Below are 17,172 nucleotides of genomic sequence, written 5' to 3'. Positions count from 1 at the left end.
GCCTCACAAAAATCTCAGAACTGAATATATCTTAAGCACCCAAATAAACCAGATTACTAAACTTAAAGGTTAGTACAAAATCAGAGTCAAATACACAATGATTACTAAACTTAGAAATTAGTGTAAATCCATTCAACAAAAGGAGAGAAACTGGAGGGATTCCCAACAAACAGATGATCAATTCATAAACCCGATAAAGACAAGAATCAACCACGATCTTCCATGATAACTGAGTAGAAAATGCCTCAAAGCAAAATCATACACCTTCATAACAGAAATCTCAACCCATTAGTATCTCCTCCTAGGACTCCTTGAGCGATGTGTTCGTCCAGGTCTGTGAAAATTTGAAAGATAACAAGTTATATTCCCAGCTAACACAACTAAAAATATAGCAGATGAGCCAGCCAAGCTCTAACTCAGATTTGAAGCAACTCATATATAGTCAAAGAGGACTGCGTCATGCATCAGGAAGATACTATCACTTATCTAGAACTTGATTGGGGGTCGTATAATAGTAATGGACAGCACATATCGCATGGAGATGAAACAACATCACACATAGGCATGTACTATCTCAATTAAACTGTTCAAAAAGTCAAACAAGTAAAGAGCATGAAGAAGCAAGGTAAAGCTTATAAGCCCCTTAAAAACACCTGGACTATTTCATAAGAAAATCCACGTCAAAACCAACTCTTCCCTTTTCAATTCACCCAAGTCTGAGCTTAATGCCATGTATTTAGAAGCAGTGTGAACTTCACTGCATTATCTAAAACCACGGTATAAAACTTTCATCCAGCTGAAGAGCACTACATATTCTTTCACAAAATATAAACAGCACCTTGAATTTAACTAGGATTGAGGGTAGTCTGGTCATACAACAATTCCTACAAATCTGTCATTAATAGCCAGAGTTTTTTCCTTGACAGACGACAGGCAGGTTGAGACAATTTAAAACTCCCACTGAAGAAATTTACAGAGTTAGAAGACCCAAGTTATTAAAATGTTTTTCAAACTTCTAGAGTAACTTTGATCATTACGGAGGAGACTTCTATGTAATTACAGACATCCTCTCTATGTAATAATATATGACATCAAAAAAAATTTCACCTTATGAAAGTAATGCATAGAGACAAACCTCATATTCTTTCTCTTTAAGGCCCAATTGCTGGGACCATTGCTGAAGGCCCAGTCAACATTGATAACCTGTTCAAGCAATGTCCCCCCGTTCATTGAAGCTATTGCATTCTCTGCTTGCTCAAAATTCTCATATTCTATCAGCGCATAGCCCTTGCGAAACAAAAGGTATTATGCATTAACTTAATGAAAGAATACTTGTTTCATAATTTTCAACAAAAACAACAGGCCAATGTTATTGTTAATTGTCATGACCACAATAAAAGGCATGAAATCACATTCATGATCAAGAAATAAAGCTTTGTGAGGCCCGAGGACTGCAAAATTATATAGTACATTAGTGCTGAATTTGGCCACCTCAAAACCCAATTGAATCAATACCATGCTATACAATTAACATAATTACATGTGGCCGCATACATGTCAAATGTTATGATTTTTCTGTTTTGTGCGGAATGAGTAGATAAACATTAGCTGCTTTCAAAATTTTGGAACTGAAACGTTGCCAAATTTCCTTCACATCAAAGGTTATGCAATCATGCTTTGTGTGCATATGCATAACCACCAGAGCAACCAGTACCAACAAAAATCCTATATATCAATACTCTCTCTCCTGGATGAGCACATATCTGTAATACTATCCACACAAGAGTTAACATGACTGAAAACAGTTAGAGACAGCCAAGCATTATCAAAAACCACTACGGTTTCAGTTCCTCACAAAAAAAAAAAAAAAAAAGAAGCCCAGCACCATGCACAACCTTTTGAGCAAGTTGCAAATAGCAGGTGGAAATATAAAAATAGTGCTCAATTTAAGTGGAGTCAAGGGTAGATCATTTTCGACAATCAAGGATCAATGATACAGTTATGCAGCATGTAACACCATTTCAGAATTAAAACTAAATAAATCTGAGTTCCCACAGCTAATATCTCAGCATCCATTAACTTGCAAATTGAATAGAGATGATTTTTTTAGAAGATGCCTATAATCATAACAATTAAAGATTCAACCCACAGTTTATACTTTAAGAAAAGTGAGATTGCTGTGTGCTATTTTGTATCACTAGATTTGAGTTCCAATTGAAATGTGAAAATTTTTGGAACAAATGCTCCAAACCAAAAATCAGTGAAGCACAGGGACTTGTAATAAGATTGATCTCTGAGTTTTGAATTCCAATCTAGCAATGGTTTTCACTAATATGGCCTCCCAACTTAACAAAAGAACCAACCAACTACAAAAAAGATTAAAAAAAGGACAGGTTTTGCTTACCTTAACAAAACCGGTGCGGCGATCAAGATTCAAATGCAAATTCTTTATTTCTCCAAACTCACCAAAAGCTTCTTGCAAATGATCATCTTGTGCTTCCTCGTGAACTCCACTCACCAAAATTATCCATCCTTCAACAGCTGCAAATAGATGGAACAATTAACATCCACCACAAGTTTTGGAACAAAAAGAAAACTGCTTTTTAAACAAATGATAACAGAGATCAGCTAGCAAGAACAAAACATTATTTGTTCAAGCTATAAGAACCTTCAAAGCACCAGGATCATTCACAAATTGCTTCATGAAATGACTAAGAAAAACAGGGTACTCTTTTTAAATAACAATGGTATCTGATCCAATAGATTTGTACTCTAACCAATAAAATTATTTCAAAACAAACCAGCAAGATAGTTTAGTTTTGGAGGATCCCCGTGCAAGCAAACCATTCTAGCACAATGTGGGATTTTTGCCACCTAATGTGGAGCTAGTTTACATGAGCAGACTCTAGTATTATATAAGACTCGATGCCATATTCCCCTAATTTCAAACAAAAGTTTCACTATTTTATTTTATTTATTTAATTGCATCACATATACAGAAAAAAACAGCACATTCCATCTTAAATTTTCAATAATAAAGGTGAAAAGAAAATAATTAACCACATCAATTCACAGTTAAGCACCTCATAAATCACAAAACCAATCAAAACCCTAATATTGTTTTTTTAAAACTTTCAATTAACTCTAAACCCCTGGAATTCAAACAACAAGCTAAAAGTATCTAGGGTTTAAGTTTCACTCACACCGCTGGGGGCCAGGCCCACCATCAGAACCGAGGGAATCAAATCCACGACCGGAGAATCGGCTCTGTCTCTCAGTATCAACCTCTTCTCTAAATCCACGGCCTTTAGTCTTTTTAGGAGCGGAGAGTGAAGGAGACGCGCTGCCTCCGGTAATAGCCGACTTTATCTTCGGAAGTGGAGCTCGCGGCGAGGAGGAGGCGTCGACGTCGACGGCACCGTCTTCGTCCATCAAATCATCGTCCTCTGGCTCAAAATCCACCGCTTCTGCCTCCGTGTTTGCCATTATTATTGATTGGTTTCTCGCTCTAGAAATTGTGGGTGCTTTGTTCTGTCTCCCCCTCTGGAATTTTGGGGATTTTTCAGTGTTGGTTATTTATGACAGAGTGTTACGTTCTTAAACGGGCTTTGGGTTTGGGCCTTACGTGCCGTTTGTTAACGTGTTTTAAACGGTATTTTTCGAAAAACAAATGAAGATTTTTTTTATTTTTTTTATTTTAAAATTAAGTTTTTTATATTTTAATATCCAAAATAATTTTTTAAAAATAAAAAAAAAATATTATTTTATATATTTTTAAATAAAAAAAATAATTTTAGAAAATAATTACTTCTAAAAATAATTTTATCATTTGAATAATTAAATAATTGAGTTAATTATAACTTGTACTTGTCGTTTATTATAATTACTTGATAAGTTATTATGCTCTTTTTTTTAATAACAAAAATTACTCTATTAATCTATTAAACAAAGATAGATGTGGTAATTTGCCTCCGAATAAGTAAAGAGACAAAACCAAACTAGGTAATGGATTGAGTTGAGATTATTTTTGTTTTTTTTTTCAGAAAAATCATTAAATTATATTAAACTATAGACACTACGGTATTAATTAAAAACATTTGCTAATCACGGGTTCCGATTTGTTTTCCTCCATACCCGACCCGAATGATAAATTTTACATTTTTATTCTCCGGAATTATCCCTCTCCCCGCCCGTCTCCTTTGCGCCTCCACGATTGGTTCCAAAGAGAGAAATGGTTTTTTCTCGAATGAGATTAAGCGAAACGGCAACGTTTAGAGGATGGTTGTTTATCTTGATGGGTTCCGTTTCCTTTGTGGGATTTCTATTCGCGGCAGTGATATCGAAGCTTCTTCCGTTATCGGACAATCCTATCATCTCTGCCATTCAAAACGACAGGTGAGTTTTACTTAGCAGCTGCGTTTGGCTTTTTCTCTCTTTCTTTTTCTTAAATCTAAACTGGTCTTAATTTGTTTAATAACAACAGGTATTACTGCTTCTTGGTGCCCTTGACACTTCCTATCCTGGTCAGTGCTGTGTATTTTCATTGGCTTAGCATGAAGATGTTCAAACATGCATAAGACTCCCATCAAGCAATGAAAGCTTGTCTGAACAGGTATCGCGTGACAATATTTTAACTTTTCAGCCCTTGTTTTTATTTAGCAGTGGGAAATGAGCTTGCCCTTTGTAATTCCTTGATGTCTTCTCAAACCCTTGTGATGTTTGGTTGGATATTTCTCGTAGAAACCTCTGCGGTGGAGCTTATTGATTTCATAATTACTACTATAATTTAGAGTGCTCTAAATTAAATTTTCTTGTAAGTGAGTATTGATTGTAAACTGGATGAGTTTGGGCGCAAAGTCTTGTGTTTCGAAAGAGTAAAGTTAGTTTTTCTGTATATATGCTGAATCTTCTTCACCTCTATTTGGGAGTGCTGTCAAGATGGAGAATTACTGAATTATTATTATTATTTAATTTTTAGATTGTTTTAATATTAAAAATAAATAAATAAATGTTATTTTAATATATTTTTTAACCAAAAGAATATTTAAAAAAAAACAACGAAACCATGAACACCCCACTTCAGTACAAACCTCAAACTAATACAACTGACAAGAAGGTGGGACTGGTACATAAATAATGTATTCCATATATTTTTAGTTAAGAATGATGAAGCATTGCAGTCTCTTGAAATCTCCTCGTGTTTTTTCATAATTAGTGATGTTTGAAGTTACAGGTAGCATTGTATTAAATTTGTGAATTATAAGAATCTGCCCCCCCCCCATCTGGTTTCCGGTTGATCACGGCTTTCTTCTGAAACCCAAGAAAAGAAAACCAGAAAAAAGGATGCCCCATTAAGAAGAGAATGCGATGGAATCCAGAATAAGTGGTAAGTTATCATCCACCTGCACCAGGGATACCATACAAGTAATTTACTCTGTGACTAGGAGATCGAGGTTTGCCTGCTGGAAGACAAAACAGGAAAATGGTTATGCCAAGATTTGGTCAAGTCAAAACACTAGAAACTTGAGCCATTGTTTGACGACTCTTCACTTCTAGGTTGCACAGAGTTTCATATGGTCAAGGAGTCGAGACTTGGGAGCCATTATTGAGAGAAGAAGCAGAGGTAGAGAGAGACGGAGTCCCAAAGAGAGGTCTTTGGAGGCAACAAAATAGAACATTTAATTCTATAGCAGCATGGACTGATCGATTTCCTATAAACCAAAAAGAATTTCGTTTTTTAATTCCCTTAGGGGTGGGGGTGTGTGTTTTTGAGCTCTTCTAGATCAGCTGGGGTATTGTTAGCTGCCGATACTTCAATATTAACAGGGTATTTGAGAGTATAAAATATTTTTATTATTTTTTTATTTTTAACATTAACAACATCAAAACAATAATAAAAAAAAAATTAACAAAAAAAAACAAATTCAACCTCAATTCTAAGCTGACAATTTAACAGCTCACACACATGCGAGGTTGATTCAAGTCCTCCGAATTGCTAATCAAGTTTGTAAAGCAGGGGAAGGAGGACAAGAATTCTTGAAGGGCATCATGCTGAAGGCAGAAAAATTATGTCTATCGAGGTTGGATTTGCATCGGCCACAAGTGTCTTCTTGAATTTTATAGCTTCTGAGCAAGAAGACAGATCCCTTCATGTCTAACAGAAAAACTTCGATAGAAAAGGTTTCTCGAGCTAGAGTCCCTGTTGATGCTCGGGTCTGGACCTGGATAGTCAGTCTTTTATTCCATGAAAAAAATTTCAATAAACCAAATTTCAGATCTGTGCCCGTTTTAGATTGTTTTCGAGGGTATTTGTAAGGAAAGGAAAACAGGTGTTTTTTTTCTGAAGGGAGGTGATCCACTTGGATAAATAGCCCATTTCTTCCTCCATGCACCCAACTCTCAAAATTTCGATTCAGATCCATCCATTTCATGGGTCGGGCTGGTTTCAAATTATATTTTTAAAAATTATTTGATAATATATTAAAATAAATTATTGTTTGTTTTTAATATTAATACATTAAAATTATTAAAATAAAAATAAAAATAACAATTTAATATATTTTAAAAATGAATCTCAATTTTAAAATGCATTTAAAAGCCACAGCTACCGAGCTACCAAATACTCACCGTACAAAATAAAAGAAATGGACCCACGTAATAAAGACAACCCAGATTGAATTATTATGGGTATCGCCAATTTGCTCCCGGATACAGCAAGTGGGCCAGTGGCCATGATGCTGCCAAGGACAAAGAAAAAAGAACCCACAGCCAGAGGCTAGAGAGAGGTACAAATTTAATAATTGTTGTTTTTTTTAAATGTTTTTATTTAAAAATATATAAAATAATATTTTTAAATTTTAAAAATTATTTTTAACACAAAAATATAAAAACAATGTTAAAATATCAAATAAAAATTAATTTCAGTATAAAAATTTAAAAATTAATGAAACAACCACAAAAACAAATAATTCTTAAGGATTATCGAAGGGAAAATGCTTGCCAGGTCAGGTCTCTTTAGATTCAGTGATTATTTAAAATTGTGATAAAAGTTATATTTTAAAGTGGCTTTTATATATATATATATATATATATTATATATATCAAAATAATATATTTTTTTATATTTTTAAATTTATTTTTAATATCAACATATCAAAACTATTTAAAAATATTAATTTAATATAAAAAAATTAAGATTTTAAAAAACACATTTATACTGCGCTCTCAAACACTTCTTAGAGATAATTTGATGGTAGATTTTATTTATTCCTCATTCATTAAAAAAAAAACTTTTTAATTAGTTAAATAGCTTATATTTTCATTATTTTATATAATAATTTTAAAATTCTAGTGATGTAAAAATTAAAATAATATATTTTTTATTCATGAAAACTTGCTTTTAAAAATTCATCTCATAACAGTTTTAATTAAATATATTTTTTAAAAAATCAAAATTAAAAATATTTTTTAAAAATATGATAATAAAAACTACTAAAAGATCAAATACACTATTAAAAAAGTCCCTCTATTATTACTTACTTTACAATATCAATCCATGAACAATATCTTTTATTTTCAACTTGAATACTAATGTGTTAATGACATTATTCTATCAGTTTTTTTTTTCTTAAATTGGTATTTCTCGGAATTTACATACTAGTTTCTTTAAGATGTCATTTCTTTATTTCTTTTTTATTATTAAATCCCATTATTCTTCTTGATTTTATTTCCATCTTCTAATTATAACACCTGAAACTAACAAAAAAAAAATGTGTCTTTTAAGATTTCTTTATTTCTTGATACTTAGTATATTATAATTATTGAAAAGTACTAAAATAATATTAATTGAATAATTTTTAAAGTGAGATGCATTTTTAAAGGCAATAAAAGGAACCCCTCAATCATTGACCCCATGACTGGAGGGGAGGGGCCGTAAAATTCATCGGGAAAGTCTTCTTTATACTGTACTCCGTATGGATACAGCACAGTACCCTGACTACTGAGTATGTACACCAAAGGCATGTGAACTGTACGACGGAGATGCAGAGAAGTAAGTCCAACAGTGCCGAGAGGAGAGGAGAAGATGGCGAATCTAGTTTTAAGTCTTGCATGGCACCGTACGGGAGATTGTGTCAGAACGAAAGCAGGTGAGCGTGCAGTCTCAAGAAACATCAAGGGACGGGTAGTCACATGCGCTGTTTCAGGCGCGTGTCTTTCACCAACAGAGACACAGGACCAGTGTGGTTTCTGTACTTTGGTCTGTTTGTAAGAACATCAAACATAAATCTATTGTTTATTCAAGTGATTATGACCATGTATTTTGCTTCCTCCTTCTTTGACTTGGATCAAGTCTTTCACGTGCGCCGTGGAATTCAAATGCTATCATTTTTATAATTATGCGTAAGAATATCATTACACTTATTTTTTATTTTAAAATATATTAATAATATTTTTATTTTTAAAAAATTATTTTTAATATTAATACATCAAAATAATTTAAAAATATTAAAAATATATTAATTTATAATAAAAAAATTAAATTTTTTTTCAAAAATATTTTTTAAAACACAAAAAACAATTAAGACACACACCCAATAAATACTAAAATTAATATTTTTTAACACTTTTTTTTATAACGTTTATTTTTTATAATTCTGTTTATGATTTCAGTATAATCTAATTCACTCATATATTTCAGATATTCTTCAAAGAAAACCCTTTTTTTTTTCAATAATGTTTTAAAGAAAAGAGAATCCTTATTAATGCTGTATATTCATATTAATGTATTTATGTCATATAAGTGATTTTCTATGATATTGATTCTCTTGAATTAAATTTTATGCATTAAAATTAAGTTTTTTTTTAAAAAAAAAAAATTGGATTCTAGTTGTTCTAGTTAATGCATTTAAGAAAAATCTTTCTTTCCACCTGTTTTTTTTCAAATTTAAATTTGAAATGGAAGAGGAGAAAGCTCATTCAACACCTAACCAAAAGCACGTAAAAAGCCATTAAATGAAGGGGAAAAAAAACATTTTCACAATAATTAGCACATGATAGATTATACATACTTGTTAGGGTTTGCTAAGAAAACATGGTGCCTGGAGCCTGATTCGTGACGGGTTGACTCTGAAAACCTTTATAACTGAATATCAATCCAGCTAATCTCGCCTGGTTTAAGACCCTTTTTAATTGAAAATCTAAATCCTAACTGCTCTTCTCTCTCAGCTAGACATTATGCTTCCCTTTCAAGTTGTTGAAAAAAAGTTCTTGGACATTTCTTGGAGGAACTGCAACCTTCGACGTCCAGGTTAGTGCACTGGAATGTGCCATTGACCAAAACAGATTAATGGTTGGATTTAAATGTAAGTCTGGAATAGTAATGGCCAAAATCATCATTCTGGTAATTTGCATGATCGAGTTCAAGTCCTTTATGGTTTGGGTTTATACGGCATCTGCTGAAATGGACGGTGAATGCATGCCGAACTCTTGTTTTTCATGGACTTTCTTTATCACATATTGTGTAGTTGAACGAGACTTCGACCATACAAAGGCTGCCTTTCGTGTCGAAAGAATTTGTTTTGAGGACCACCAAGATAGAAGAACAACCTAGACAATTGATGTCAGACCCTGTCATCACTCGCTACTAACTGCTCAGTAGCGCATCGATCTGGATGATCCAATTTGCAGTCTCTGCTGTTGAAAGCTGTAAAAATGAATATTCTTTCGCATAGATTTGCTGAGAAGCAGTTGCGGGCGGTGAGGGACGTTGAGGTACATTTCTTGACTACAGCTAATTCTTAGAAATAATTGAATCACTGTGGCAAACTTCAGCTAAGAGTGCTAGACATTGCAGCATTGTGAAGCTAGGAATCGATTAGCTACGAATCCTGTCTAACCAAAATCAAAACTGCATTTATGTAGTTTCTATTTTCTGATTAACAAAAAGCCATAATCAGCTGTTGATTTCCATCTGCTGCAAGTGTAGCAGCAGCTTTTCTTTCATTTTCCTTCAATGGAAAGTGTCTGGGATCCGCAGGCAGGTGGTAACCATTGCTGCTACTGCATGCTAGAGCACCTCTTCCACAGGGATGTCTGCCCGGTAAGTATGTTGTTTTTTGCCATTTTTTTTGGAAATATTTTTGTTTTTCATTAGCTTATCTTATATTTTACATCGCACAATCGTACTTTATTAAAATGATTGAATTTTATTTAGCCTGCATTTGTAGTATTTGCTGGAGATAACTTTTGTTGATACGTTGGACTGCAGCTAGTAATCTGCTGGATGAGGTTTTTAAAGTTGGCTGGGTGTGGAGGATTTTACGGAGAGAGTGCCTGGTAATCTCCAAACACCATTTCTCATGATGTAACTCTTTGTTTGTGTTTCTCAAAAGTTTTTTTTTTTTTTGAAAAAAATTATTGTTTTTATGTTTTTAAAAATTAAAAAAATATTTTTTTAATGTATTTTCAAACAAAAAATACTTTAAAAAACAACTATGCACTGGTATATTTAAGATCTATTTGAGATTGTGATAGCAGTGGCGATTCAAAATGTTTTTCACTTTACAAATATATTAAAATAATTTTTTATTTTTAAAAAATTATTATTAATATCAAGATATCAAAACGATTCGAAAATATAAAATAAAATTATTTTAAATTAAAAAAAAAAATCAAAAATTTTTAAAATGCCATTTGCATCTCGTTCAAACTCAGCCTAGCAAGCAACCCTTTAACGTGCTGTAATTTTTCTACTTTTATCATTATGAATTGGGCTTCTACAGACATGGAAATATAGTTTATACTTTCTATTTCTTGGTTATAATTAACTCATTTTCATATTTGTTGCAGTGTAGGCTTGACCCAGTGGAATCCTCAGCAGCTGAGTTGTGATCATTCATCACCGCTCAAGATGGCTACGTACATTCCATAGTTTGTTGTTAACTCAGAGTCAGGTTGACCCGATGATTTACAATAAACGAATCAACGAGTTGATAATTTACAAGTTGATCTCACATGACTCAGTAATCCCAATCTTTTTTAAATAACTCTGTGAATCAAATTCAAATGTGACAGCTATATTTTTTATTGCTCTTTCTCCAAGGAGTCCATTAAAATTCTCCGATACGCATCCCTCTCCCTTCGTTGAGTAGATTTTCAAATTCAAATCACTGTAGAACGTGCAGATTTATAGGCGTATTGTTTTTGGAAACAATTCGACAAGATTAATTTCATTTTGGGAAATGTTTAAGCGTGCGCGAGTGGTGTAAGCTCTTTTCCTTTCTTGGTTTTGAGGCTGATATCTGAATCTCCCCTCCCACTTTAGCCTTGTTTTGTCCAAATCTGCAAAAGACAAGCCCTAAAAAGATTAAAGAGAAAGAAAGTGAGGGAGAGAAACCCAAAAACCAACACCAATCAAACAAGAGAGAGGAAAGTGAAGGTGAGTGAGTTCACTCTCCAAATGCTGTTGCATGTTTGCACTGCCAACAAAAGTTGTGGCTCTCAGTTTATGAGAGAGAGAGAGAGAGAGCAGCACAGCACCACAGCCAAACTTCCCTTTGATTGATACTCTCTCTCATCTTTTTTCCATGCCCAAGCATTTTGAAAACCTCGCTCCTCATGATATGAGGAAAAAGGTCCCCCCACCTCTTATAATAACAGTATCTCCTCCTTTTTACAGCTTCAAGATCGTTACTTTAAAATAACAAATCCCAGTCCCATTATTGTTTGCTTTTTCAACGAAATCCACATTTCCCCTCCATACCTCCTCCCCGTCTATCTACTTTCTTGCTCTGGAAAGGTGAAGTTTTTGGGGTATGTTTTTGTCCTGGGTTTTCTATCACCATGGATTCGTATGAAGCTACTAATATGGTGTTTTCAAGGATCCAAAGTCTGGAACCTGAAAATGCCTCAAAAATCTTGGGCTACCTTCTCTTACAAGATTATGGGGAGAAAGAGATGATACGTTTAGCCTTTGGACCAGAGACCCTTCTGCAAAATCTCATTCTCCAAACCAAAACCCAATTGGGGTTTCCCTCAAATACACCATCCACACCCTCTCCAGCTTTTATTCCTTCCTCTAGACCCAGTCCTTTGTACATTTCATCTCCAAGAATACCAAACAATAATGGCTTTGACATCGCAAACTCCTCGTCTCCCTCTACAAATTCCTGGCCTTTATTGAGTCCTAACTCTACTACTTCACTCTCTTATGCCAGTGTTGTTAATGGAGCCAGTAATATCAGTGCTGGTTCAACACCTTTTCAACCCACTGTCTCATTATCTAAAGCATTTCCTTACAGCAATAACAATGACAATGCTAATGATCTCGTTGATGAGTATGAGCTCCAGGAACGCTTTTCCTTTCTCAATGATTCAAAGACAGATGATTTATTTGATCCAAGGGGAGAGTTAGCCATGAGTCCACCTGCATTCGGTGATAACAGTTTGCACAAGCGAAGTTTTTCAGTACCAGGCATGTGTTTTGGATCTGAAGATTCAAATTCCGGGTTTGGTTGGAAGCCTTGCTTATATTTTTCAAGAGGGTTTTGCAAAAATGGCACAGGTTGCAGGTTTGTTCATGGAGATTCGGCTGATAGTGCTGCCATTGTTGGTTCACCGAGTGAACTTAATGAGTTTGAACAGTGCCAAGAAATACTTAGGTCAAAGGCTGCTGCCCAGCAAAGGAAGCTAGCCGCAGCCTCACAGTTTATGGCTGGAGCTACTTTTTTACCCCAGAATAAATGCATGAACTTCCTTCATCAGCCACAAAATGAAAGCCAAAGGTACATGCGTTACACATGGAGTTGAGACCTGAAAACCTTTTTTAGTTGTACTTGCTGTGCTCCAATATTCTCCAAATTACAATTTTTTTTTTATAAAAAGGGGTTTCGTTAGTTGTTTTTTTAACTGTGGTAGCTTCAATATTGTGTTTTAGATCAGCTGCAGCAGCTGCATTGATGATGGGGGATGAGATTCACAAGTTTGGAAGAATCCGGCCTGAAAGGAGTGATTTTTCGCATATGGGATTGGGAGGTGCAATGAGCCCAAGCGCAAGACAGATCTATTTGACATTTCCTGCTGACAGTACATTTAGAGAAGAAGATGTTTCGAGTTATTTTAGGTAAGTTTTTTTTTCCTGTTTTTCCATAAAAAAAAATTCGAATTTAGGACGATTTGTTGAGAACGTGTTACTTGCTTGTGTGGTTTTGAAGCTTTTATGGGCCAGTGCAAGATGTCAGAATTCCATACCAGCAGAAGAGGATGTTTGGATTTGTTACATTTGTGTTTGCTGAGACAGTGAAGCTTATATTGGCTAAAGGGAACCCGCATTTTGTTTGTGATTCTCGTGTGCTTGTCAAGCCTTACAAGGAGAAGGGAAAAGTCCCGGACAAGTATAGGCCTATAACCTTTTCATCTTGAGAATTTTTCTGTTTAGTTTCTGTGCGTTGCTCATTGATGGTTATGTTCTTAATTTAACGATTTCAGGAAGCATCAGCAGCAGCAACAGATTGAGAGGGAAGAGTATTCAGCCTGTCCAAGCCCATCTAGGATCAATTGTAGAGAGCCATTTGATCTCCATCTTGGTAAGAAGACGAGCAAAAGTGTGAATATCTAATAAAAATTGCATCCCTTTTTAGTGAGGTAGAGTTTTGGTTTTAATGTCTGCAGGAGGTAGAATGTTTTACAATACTCAAGAAATGCTGAGAAGGAAATTAGAGGAAGAGGCTGATTTACAGCAAGCTATTGAACTCCAAGAGAGAAGGCTATTGAATCTGCAACTTCACGACTTAAAGAATCATCGCCAACATCGATACTTCCACGGTTTGTCAACTGGGTCCCCCCTTCCTTCACCAACTATCTTGCATAGTCCCAACAATCAAACCCTCCTTTTTCCGATCGATGGCATTGACAAAGAAGTTCAGCATGGTTAGTTAATCAATCCTTAATTGTTATTAACTTATTAATTTAGGTTCATAATTTTTTAAGAAAATGAAGGTAACATCTACTGTGTTGCCGCAGAAAATGGTAGCAACCCTGATGTTGCAGCTGCGCAAAATGCGGTCGCAGATGCTGATCAGGAAGTGAGTCCAGCTTGCAATCACAACGATGGCAATGGTAATAATAAAGATAAGGAGGAGAAGTCCAGCAGTGATGAAAGTGATCTCCATGAAAAGTAAGAAAGCACATTTATACTCAGATTCTGTTTAATTTCTGCTATATTCTACTTTATGTTTCTACTTTCCATTTTTTAGTACCTCTTTTATATTCTGTTCACTATTACTTTACCTGCTCCTAAATCCCCTCAACTTTATGCTGTGTCATTTGAACAGTTTGGAGCATATTCTCCCGGACAATCTCTTCGGTTCTCCTAAGAAATCAGCTGGTGACAACCTCACTGTCTTCTCCACGGCTTCTGTGGAGGTTGATGACAATACCACAAGCCTTGCTACATCTTCTTCTAACAGTAACCCCGTAGTGCCCACCACCTCTCTCAACATCACCTCTCTTAAATCATGTTTTCTCCAAATGCCCAGGTAACATAGCAAGAAATCACTTTAATGATCCCTATTGAAGGAAATGAGCTTCATTAACTGTTTTTTCAGGTTGTCTTCTGGGCATGGAACCGTTGGCATATAGATGGCAAAAGTGAGCATGGCCAGCAATGGGGAGATTGACTTTTTTTAGGGTGAGAGATCAGCAAAATTTGTGTAATTGGATACGATAGGGGCATTCAATCCCATTACAGTTTTCGACTTGTCAAATTGGATTCCTTTTTAATGTTGGATTTTCGAATCTTTTGCAGATAAATTGGAAGCATATACAGAAGTTAAAAAAGAAATCCTCTAGCTGCATAGCCAAAAAACTATACCTCTCAACAAAGAAAAAGATCTGTAGACAAGATCTCAGCAAGATCACCATCATCATCAAATGCATAGTTGCATACTACTTACAATGAATACATAAAAGCATACATAAAAGGACAGATGAACTATAAGGGAGTGGGGTCTCTCTCCTTTCCTCACTGTTATGTACCCTCTCTGCGGGTATGGATGTGGGCTTGCAGTGTGCTGGACCACACAGCAATCGCATTGCAGAACACAATCATCTATAATTCTAGTCCTTATCTTTATTTTGTTTTACCCTCCTTCTTTTACGAGGTGGGAAAAAAATAGATATGAAGTCTATATGGAAGAAAAATACTACGACCTGTGTCGCTATGTGTACAGAAATAGACCCGAAGAGGTTAAAAAGAACTGTAGCAGAAGTTTTAACTACTTTACTCCATTGCAGACCTTGAAGGTGGGCAAAAGCTGTGCTCTGGCGCTCTTCAACTTTTCTTGTCATTGTTTCTGTCATCCATTGGAATAGGGAACAGGTTGAACAGTAAAGTTTTATTTTTCAGGGAAGAAAAAGATAGTGAAGGGTAAATAAAAGATTGTTCATTCATGTGAATAAAGTCTACTTTAGGGGACTCTTTTGTCTCATTAGGGCTCTTTTTTAGGTGGGCATGAATGGGTTAGGGCCACAGCCTCACATGGTGGTGGCCATTCACTTCTTTCCCTTTCAATCCTCTAACCTCTTACAGGTTTTAAATTATTTACCTTTTTTGTTTTATAGGCGTGTCTCTTTCTTTTCTTCTCCCTACCTCGCTGTCTTGTAGGTGTTGATGCCCTCGTTTATATATTTATTTATTTATTGTTGCCGCTGTTGGTGGTTGTGATGATAAACAATAGGGTTTAGCATCGCTTGGATCTATTTAGTGCACAAATTTTCCATAGCAGTGTGCTCGCCCACTATGTGAGGTTATTGTCCTATTTCGAGCATCATGTTTTTGCCGGGCCGAGGAGGGCGGGCCACCGCGGGGATTTTGGGTGGTGGGTGACTAAAATGTTGGTAGATTTCTGATATTGCTCTGCTTTGCACAACCACTCATGGGGAGTTAGGATGTCAGTTTCATGCACCCCTTCAGCTAGCTGCCTCGGAAGCAATTTGCAGGCTTAGCTGTCCCCGATTTTGTCGATAAATAGCCTAAAATATTACTCTCAAGTGTGATGTCCAAATCACACTATTTTCCTTTTGCGTGGAGAGATTAGAGGCCCCAAAGTGATGAAGAGGAAATGTTAATTACACCACTGCTTTGTTTCTAATTATGGGCAGGCTTATTGCTGTCTTATCCATGGAGTTATTAACGGGTGGTCGGTGACCAGGGGTCTGTGACGTCTCTCATTTTCAGGTCTGGGGTTTTGGTGTTCTTGGTGCTGTCAATTTTAATATGGGATGTCTGAAAGTGATTTTTTCCTTGATATTATTGCCAAAGGGTATTAGTTAGCATTCGCGGTATTAAAGATAGTATTTTTGTTGGTATTGAAAAATTATTTTAAAAGGTATTCAATCAAAATGATGAAAGAAATAATTTAAATTTTCAACAAATAACAAGTGAACTCCAACGCGATACATAGAATCCCAAGAAACATACCTCGTTCAGTGTGCCTTGTGAATGTGTAAGAAACCAGTCAGTGATCTCTGCAGCAGAAAAAAGATACTTCAATTGCTTTGGAGGTTTTGCATAAAATAAAAGTAAAATGATGCTTGCTCGTTATGGCTTTGTCTCGGTAAAACTGTTTCTTCACTTCCCAGAAAAAAAAAAAAAAAAAAAAAGGTACTTTCATTAGCAACACCGTATTGTCCGTCGAGTGAAACTGAGCATGACCCACCTTGTCTCTTCACCAACTCGGATGCAGAAGACCTTCGTCAATAGGTGGACTCCATGATGTAATGCTGCGAGCTTGAACTAAAAGTTGCAGTAACAGAGGCCACTTTTAGCTCTGCAGAAGCAAAAATGCAGCAAGCAGTAAGCAGAAGCGATTCCCCCCATCAACCTGGCTTTCATGCTAGAGGAAGAAGAGCAGCGTTCCCGCAAGAATTAAAAAAAAAAAAGTAGTAGAGGATATTTGCAACATATTAAAGAAATGAAAGCGATGGAAGTGGCGTTACTGGCAAGAATTATGACTTATACCTTCTTAATTAAGCCATGATGCCTTCTTTTTCAATGTGAAGGCCTTTATCAATTATTAAAGTACTCCTTTTACCTGGTTCAAAAGGTTAGGCTGAGTGAATATTAATTTTTTTATAAAAAGCTTCTAATATACTAATATTCAATGATGTTTTTTT

General features: G+C 35.3%; 2 protein-coding genes and 1 long non-coding RNA gene across 3 annotated transcripts; 2 read left to right on the top strand and 1 right to left on the bottom strand.

Annotated features, from left to right (window-relative positions):
- Positions 1-31: 31 nt before the first annotated feature.
- On the bottom strand, positions 32-3,563 carry LOC118035154 (RNA-binding protein Y14). The gene is made up of 4 exons (XM_035040671.2): positions 3,204-3,563; positions 2,405-2,541; positions 1,136-1,287; positions 32-334 (listed from the first exon to the last, which is right to left on the bottom strand). The coding sequence occupies exons 1-4, from the start codon at positions 3,484-3,486 to the stop codon at positions 289-291; spliced, it is 618 nt and encodes a 205-aa protein (XP_034896562.1). The 5' UTR covers positions 3,487-3,563; the 3' UTR covers positions 32-288.
- Positions 3,564-3,992: 429 nt separating this feature from the next.
- On the top strand, positions 3,993-4,896 carry LOC118035155 (uncharacterized). The gene is made up of 2 exons (XR_004685135.2): positions 3,993-4,395; positions 4,484-4,896. It is a non-coding gene; the product is annotated as an uncharacterized lncRNA (long non-coding RNA).
- Positions 4,897-11,395: 6,499 nt separating this feature from the next.
- Positions 11,396-15,704, top strand: LOC118035157 (zinc finger CCCH domain-containing protein 46). Its single transcript, XM_035040672.2, has 9 exons — positions 11,396-12,782; positions 12,935-13,120; positions 13,212-13,391; positions 13,486-13,583; positions 13,669-13,926; positions 14,020-14,173; positions 14,331-14,534; positions 14,604-14,686; positions 14,804-15,704. Exons 1-8 carry the CDS (start codon positions 11,842-11,844, stop codon positions 14,635-14,637), a joined length of 2,055 nt encoding a protein of 684 aa, XP_034896563.1. The 5' UTR covers positions 11,396-11,841; the 3' UTR covers positions 14,638-14,686; positions 14,804-15,704.
- Positions 15,705-17,172: the final 1,468 nt, after the last annotated feature.

This window comes from Populus alba, chromosome 9, assembly GCF_005239225.2.
Source record: "Populus alba chromosome 9, ASM523922v2, whole genome shotgun sequence".
NCBI lineage: Eukaryota > Viridiplantae > Streptophyta > Magnoliopsida > Malpighiales > Salicaceae > Populus > Populus alba.
The sequence above is the reverse complement of the archived record's forward strand: the minus strand, read 5'-3'. Positions and strand labels throughout refer to the sequence as shown.

Coding starts and splice junctions, on each gene's coding strand:
- LOC118035154 (XM_035040671.2), bottom strand. CDS start 3,486: ATGGCAAACACGGAGGCAGAAGCGGTGGATTTTGAGCCAGAGGACGAT. Junction 2,542..3,203: donor TGGGCCTGGCCCCCAGCGGT/GTGAGTGAAACT, acceptor ATCTATTTGCAG/CTGTTGAAGGATGGATAATT. Junction 335..1,135: donor TTAAAGAGAAAGAATATGAG/GTTTGTCTCTAT, acceptor AAATTTTCACAG/ACCTGGACGAACACATCGCT.
- LOC118035157 (XM_035040672.2), top strand. CDS start 11,842: ATGGATTCGTATGAAGCTACTAATATGGTGTTTTCAAGGATCCAAAGT. Junction 12,783..12,934: donor CCACAAAATGAAAGCCAAAG/GTACATGCGTTA, acceptor ATTGTGTTTTAG/ATCAGCTGCAGCAGCTGCAT. Junction 13,927..14,019: donor TGACAAAGAAGTTCAGCATG/GTTAGTTAATCA, acceptor GTGTTGCCGCAG/AAAATGGTAGCAACCCTGAT.